This window comes from Apostichopus japonicus, chromosome 16, assembly GCF_037975245.1.
Source record: "Apostichopus japonicus isolate 1M-3 chromosome 16, ASM3797524v1, whole genome shotgun sequence".
NCBI classification, from domain to species: domain Eukaryota; kingdom Metazoa; phylum Echinodermata; class Holothuroidea; order Aspidochirotida; family Stichopodidae; genus Apostichopus; species Apostichopus japonicus.
Genome location: NC_092576.1, coordinates 23,655,067 through 23,662,753, shown reverse-complemented (window position 1 = coordinate 23,662,753; position 7,687 = coordinate 23,655,067). Strand labels below are relative to the sequence as shown.

Here is a 7,687-nt window from a genome sequence, read left to right as displayed (position 1 = left end):
TATATATATATTATATATATAAATATATATATCGAAAGAGTATCTCTTTCGATATATATATTTATATATATAATATATATAAATATATATATATACATATATAATATATATATATAATATATATATATATATAAATATATATATCTATATATATATCTATATATATATCTATATATATATATATATATCTATATATATATATATATATATATATATATATATATATATATATATATATATATATATATATATATATGAGGATTGGCCTATACATACCGATTGTATGCATACATACCATTACCTTATACATTAAATTCGTCATTTTTGTAGCATCACTCGACGGTTGACCTTTCAAACTTTTGTTCTACAAATCTTGCCATGGTACCATTACGTATTAATTTCATCAACATGACTTAAAACATGACATCGTCAAAAAAGGTATAATTATGAGGTAAGTGTACTTCAATTTAATTACTACCACGTTCTCAATTTTCTTGCTTCCGATGAACTAATGGAATGACGTTTGCTCTGGTTTTGTATTGTATTGTATTGGTTTGATTTGGTTTGGTTTGTAATGCTTTGCAAAGAAATCATTGTCTGTCTAATTATGAGAGTGATATGAGATGTATAAATAGTGAAATTGTAGTTATACTAAGACCAGAGTCTGAGCTGTACACACAACATATATCAAGATATTGCATTATTTCATCAGCAAACAAGGTAAGTGGGTTTTTGTTTTTGCATATATCTTGGCCTTTGGTCGAATTCTGGATAGACTTTTTTTTCAGAGTCGCCGAGTCTATTTTAAGAAAACTCTACTTTATTAATTAAATTTATCATTCACAAAATAAGCCAACTGTAATCATTTCAACTACCCGGATTTCCATATACTAAGATAGTGGTTGTACATTCTATAGCAAAGCTCTTTATCTGTTGCTGAAAGTGTTTTCCCCACCATAATAGGTCGTCAAATTTCTTAAAAGTTGACAATAGCAGTATTGATTCCACACACAGATAAATATGACAAATGAAGAGAGCTTGTCATAATAATTAGCATACCTTAAATAACCTATTTTTTTGGCCAGAAACTCTACTAGCAAGATAGTATTGAAACTCCAGAAAAGCTTGATAGTTTCCTTCTACCAGTGCATTCTGAACAAATGCAGGTACATTGGGAAATACGATGGGTATATTAAATAATATATAATGCTATTCTTTGAAGGTATAACTATTATCTGATCATATCACAGTAGCATGTACATTGGAAAGCACGGATATGTACTTTAAGTAATATTTTATCTACAGTCCAAGCCATTTGGCTTTCGGTGGTACCTATTTCCTAGTTTCACAAACGTAAATAATGTCTTACACGCCGTTGTAGACCTCTGGCTTTATGAAGCAGAATTGTTTGGGCTGCCGAACAATTCAATGTCCAAGCCTAACAATAATAAGAAAAGTTGTTGGTCGTGCTGTTGTCAGTCAGAATATTTCTGATGTTACTTCTCTCGGTTCCAATAATTTTTCTTATTCACTAATCCAAATTGTCTTTTATTCCCACCCATCGTCTCGTAAACATGTGACCACGATAATGTGATAAGCAGAACCAGTGACAAGTCTTCACTGCATGGGCGAAGACATCTGAGTTTGATGTTAGAGTAGAATAGACATTAGTGGCAGATGAAACTCCATTTACAAATTGTTTATTGTTTTAGCCACACATTCATAAAACTGTATAATGAAGGTTCTTAGAGAATCATATGAAAATAAACTTTACATCATTACCACTAGAAAAGAAAATATTTGAGAAAGTACCTGCCATTACTACGAATTATGAATTAACAAACACTTTGAGTTAGGGGATAAATGCGCCCTAAATGGTATTGCCTTTGCTGTATCACATGGACGGCTCATCTATAGCATACACTGTACCACTTAGTAAACCCGTTGATTAGACAAGGAACTTAACATTTGTTGAATTAATAGCATTAGTTTCAGATCAGATTTGCAGTTGGCTTACATTATTTTTTGCAATTCTAGCAGAACATGTACGTATAAACATCATCACAATTTATATAAACTTAGTCGCAGCATTTTTGCAGTATTAATTTACTTAAGCAAGGAGCTTAAGAACTTCTTTATTCTGTCAAGGAATAATCAAAATGCAACACTTCTGTGATCAGATACATTATATTTTCTATATCGCTACATTATATTTTCACAGAACCGTCCTTTGAAAATGGAAGACAACTTCACAGTGGTATCGGTGCTTCAAGTATTGGATGGGACAGTGATACCAACCGCCAATCAGGAGCTCGGCGCCATCACCCCGAGGATCCTTAGAATGGTAATGGCGTTAGTTATTTGTCTCTCTGGTGCTTTTGGGAACATACTCGTCATCTTAGCTATAGTGTTGAACCCAAGCATACGCACTGTCACCAACTATTTACTATTGTCTCTAGCAGTAACCGATCTAATAGTCTGCACCTGCATAGGACCTCTCGCCATATACGACGATTGGAGGGCGGGCGATTGGCGTATCGGGTCTTTCCTGTGTAACTTCTGGAAAGTTGCCGATATCCTTTTGATCTGTTGTTCTATTTGGCATCTTTGTGCTGTATCCGTCGACAGATATTTGGCTCTCTTCCGTCCTCTCTGGTACAGAACGAAGAGGACAGTATCGTTTGCGCTGATCTTGATCACCTTTTCTTGGATTGTCACAACACTGACTTCAGTTTCATTACTGATTTCTGCCCGAGGACACTTCCACGAATTTCATGGTTCTGCCGTCTGTTTCGTTCAAGCACCCGTCAACATATCAACTTTTTTCATTGCTGTCAACTTTTTTATTCCTTCTGGTATTTTACTCCTACTCTACGGTAGGATGAGATCAGCAATCTTTGGAAAGCGACCGACTCGTCTCGAACAAGGACACGACAATCAACATGCAATCGATGGCACACGATCTGGGCAAGTCTGTAATATTGCAACGATTTCGAGTGATAGTTTGCCTGTCCCTGGCGAAACTCACGAGCAGGGACAACTTCTTTCCCATCAATATCACGGAATATCCTCTTCACCCAATGTAAGTCAGCAAACCACGTCAAATTCAACGGAGCGTGGCCACCCGAGCGGTGAATCGCGACAGTTACGTCAATTTCATGAAGAGAAAATCGAAGCAACTTCTCGTCCACAGCCAAGTATTGATAGTTCTATGGATACAAACAAGAAGGAAAGAAAGGCCAGCATCATCATAGTTATACTAGTGATTACATTTATCATTTGTTGGGGACCATTTTTCCTGTTTCTTCTAATTCTGCAATATTTTCCTAGTTCGAAGTTTGTCCAAAACGCATTGACCTATTTTAGTTGGTTTGGGTACTTAAACTCTGCTGTAAATCCCTTAATTTACACTATCTTTAACAAAAAGTTTAGAGACGCTTTTAGAAAGATACTGATGTGCAAACGAAGGGGGCAGATAGGTGTTGCTTAAAAAAAAGTAGGACGGATGTAGCATTTGGTTTCTTTGTATTATTTTTTTTTTACGAGTTTAATGTTACTTTGGAAGGAAATCATCCTAAGCGTGAAAAAAGAAACTACCCTGTGTCTATCCTCTGCCAATTTTAAAACCACTTCTCAGTTAAATGATTTGTTTAATTATCTTGCCTGTAATAATGTAAACTTTTGTGATATGGAGAATTAACTGGTCTTAATAAATATCGTTGTCGTACATTTTTAAGATAAAGTAAACTAAGATGAATCCATCAAATTACTAATGTATAGCTCTAAAAGATTCACAGTACCATAACTAGAAACATTAAGGAAGATTTTATAAATTCTTTCAGAACAAATGAAATTAAAGATGAAGTATCATTTCATTATGAATAAACTCACCGTCGCTGAAAATGATTAAAGCAGAAATGTTTTGTAGATAACTACTCTGGTTAAATCACATCTTCGTTCCTGCATTACGTTTTGTCAGCTTAATTTTGGATCCACAAAAGGAAGTCTAAAGTCTATAGAGCCGCTAGAAAGGATAAATTCTTATATTTAGGGACTTAATAACGCAAGGCAGCAATTCGCAGAGCTACGCTAGAAGAAAAAAATGCACAATTTTCTAAGTGAAGTGTAAGTAAGAGTGTGCTTCGTTAAAATCGATAAATTCAAAAGTGCACGTAACTGGACACCTCAATGGAACTTATTTGGTTTCAATCGTTGTTTCAAATATTTAACTAGCGGTTAAATAACTGTTCAACACAATACAGAAAATAATGTACTATATGATAAGAAACTCTCTAATTCAAATTAATTTGATATTTTATATACGTGTTATCAATCTTTATCTTTTCACGAAATAAAGTCATCACCGATGGTTGAGTTATCACAACATTTTGTTTCTTTATGAAAGAGAGCATTTTGCAACATACATGTTCAAAAGCCAAAAGAAAATGGACAAATTATATGTTATTGCCACTATTACTTTTCTATGTTGTTGTAGTTGCTTTCTGCATCTTGTTCAATTAAAATTTTACTATAAACACAAACTTCACAGCGCTCATGTTGTCATGTTGCCGTATTGCTATAAAGTACATTCGTTTTTATGTTTCTACAACTGTCTTCTTATGAATCGAAGTCGGACATTGATGATTTTCTAAGGCATATTGTGCTGTTTGAAACAATAGGGTTGCAGATATGACCAGCCCGTGTCTGGACAAAGAAGCTTCGATCGACAAAGTACTTACATGTCTGTATTCGTTTTAGTATAAACTAACCAACCGTTACCTTTCTCTTGATTTCAGAACACTCCCCCATTGAGACAAGGCCCAGTTAAAACAAACAAAAAATTGCTTAGACAAGCCTTTTCCTCTCAGTATGCATATTAAGACACTTCACGAAACATTCCAACTTCGAACAGGTATCACATAGGCGCGTGAGACTATACCTGTATGTGTGATTGCGTTCGCGATACGTGCCTTTATACTTGTAAACAGATTTTGGATACATAGATATAGATTTTTGTCTATATAGTACATATGGAGTGGTTGTAACATTGGAACTGTAATATTATCAATGGATTGTATAACTATTTTTTTTTCATACGTTATTCTTTGTTCTGGCTCAAATTTCCAGAATGACTGAAGCATCTATAGCTAGTTACAGTTAGAGTCATTATTCTTCTCATCCCTATGTAATAATGCAATTGTCAATTAGGCAACGCGGTTTGTAAAGCCATTTGTACACGTGGCCTTTTGATTGCGGGCGTTGCATGTACAGTTGTATATATATATGCATTGCGCGCTAAGCGTGTATAACATGTTAAAGGTAGCTACTCCCACACGTCCAATTAGCTTCGTGGAGAGGCGATATATATAATATACATGAGCGTGCAGTGTATTAAGAGCTCACATGGTGATAGAGAAAATGCGACTTTTCCATTGAAACAAAATGATATGGTTATCATATCGCTTTCGTTGTCGCTTAGTTATAGATTTTATTATCTTTATCTTGATCTTCGTCGCCATGGCCATTATCATTACTATGTCAAACGAAGTTCTTAGTATTAAGCAAGAGTAATATCGCACATAGTTTTCAAAAATATATACATTCCAGCGATACCGAGTCGTAAAGCGTGAACAGTGAACAGAATATGTTGTTATTGATTACAGTCTGTGACAAAATTATCTTCTGAATATAATTACGTTTCCACTACCAAGAAGAAACGAACGAGGTAAAAAATTTCAGAACTTAGATATTACCACAGATGCTGTGAACACAAGGGTAGCTTTAAGGACGAATGGCGTTTTACTTCTTGGTTAAACTATATGTGGACTGTTACCGAAAGCATAAGTATATAGACTATAGGTGGAATATAAAAACTAGACAATTAAGAAGGAGAATAAAAAACAACGCTCATAAGCAGACGTTCTATTAGTTTTGCGTTATGCCTGGTCATATAATGAACTACATACATACAAACATATGGAGTGTTAGCTCAGTGGTTAACGCCGATGCCTTACAAACATAAGGTCTCCAGTTCGAGTCACTCCAAGATTAATGTATGTCGTCTAGTTACAGAGTTGTTGACTATTGACAATTCTTAATCATGAACTTAAATATGAATCTAAGAGGATGACTTCGGTCAGCTTGCCGCTTTGATAAGCCAATGAGGCTACTTCGCGAGTTCCTGCTTGCAGAGGTTCTAAAATACATACATACATACATACATAACATACATACAGACGCACGCATATATATATATATATACATTTATATATATATATATTTATATATAGATATATAGATATATATATATTTATATATATATATGTGTGTGTGTATGTATGTATGTGTATATATATGTGAGGGAATACCGAGCGCCCTCATATAACCTCATCAAATTCCTCGCGCATAGTGATAACCTTTGACCTGAAACTGCTTCTTAGCATGTTGGTGTAACCAGAACAACTATCCCTATTGTTTAAGCGTCTACAATCTTAGCACTGGTCTGTCTGTTGTTTACGACCCTCCACACACGCTATTTCGACTGCTGTTAGTAAACTACGTTCATACACTTTCTCTTCGAGAATATCAACGTTGCTGGGCGAGTTGAGCTTCAAAGGTAATTATTCGTATATTGAAGACAATATGTAATGTTTTCCAAGTAATTTGTATGTTTTACGTATTAAAAACAAGCCCACAGTTCGATTATAGTTTCAATGCTCACTTTGGTGTTTTGTCAAGTTTCACTCGCTTAGTGTAGGCTGGTCTATTTAACAATGTGCACGCTGTGTATAGGCTACTGGTCGATTACCGTTAACGTTAAGTGTATGTAGGTATCATAGCCTTAACATCGATTAAGTGGGTATAGGAACGTGACTTTTACATCAAATTAAGCGGCTTGAAGTCTGTTATTTGTCATGCTCATTTCTGTTGTAATAATTAAGAGTGTATATATATATATATTGTGTCCATAACTAAGATGTAAGATAAACATGAGAACCTGCATGATTCTCATGTGAGTACACGTGTGGAAGTACTTTAGATTGATCCGTTGGGGAAGTATTCAGATTTGGATTTGCGCCCTCAGTGAGATGGCTGTAGTTAAAATGGCCGCGCCCATGTACCGTTAGTATTTACGATTGCACATATATCTGTATTTAAAGGTGGCCACGTCCACTAACCGTTAAAGTACATATGTCTGTATTTATATTGGTATCTAGTTATGTCTTGTTTAATGAACAAACGATTTGTTCTGGTTGTATGCATTTAGGAAACCCAGTTTATTTGAGTATAATACTTATCTTACAACAGTTTTACCACAATGTTCACCCATGTGAGTTACACTAGGTTAAGCCGGTACCACATGGTTGTGTCGTTGTTATTCCTACCGTGGGGTTGACTTGTTGAAGTCCCGTTGTTTTAATGAATGAAATCTACACAGGATATGAGTAGGCAGACGTGTCTTATTACAGTCGTAAAGATTGTGTCCTCTGTTAATGTATTCAAATTAAGTAGATGGTCTGCGTTGATAGTAATTCTTATTCTCAGTCATCGATGCTATGTTGTTGTGGAATATTTAGGCAACTGTTGAAAGCTGTATACGTACAACTGGTTAACCTTTTGTTATGACTGACCAATTTACACATACTTTTAATGCTTTTCTGGTTATGTTTCATTACAGATGCACTTC

The 7,687-nt window shown here is 34.9% G+C and overlaps 1 protein-coding gene across 1 annotated transcript; it reads left to right on the top strand.

Moving 5' to 3' along the window:
- Positions 1–318: 318 nt before the first annotated feature.
- Positions 319–3,898, top strand: LOC139983012 (5-hydroxytryptamine receptor 1D-like). The gene has a single exon (XM_071996330.1). The coding sequence runs from the start codon at positions 2,237–2,239 to the stop codon at positions 3,488–3,490; it is 1,254 nt and encodes a 417-aa protein (XP_071852431.1). The 5' UTR covers positions 319–2,236; the 3' UTR covers positions 3,491–3,898.
- Positions 3,899–7,687: the final 3,789 nt, after the last annotated feature.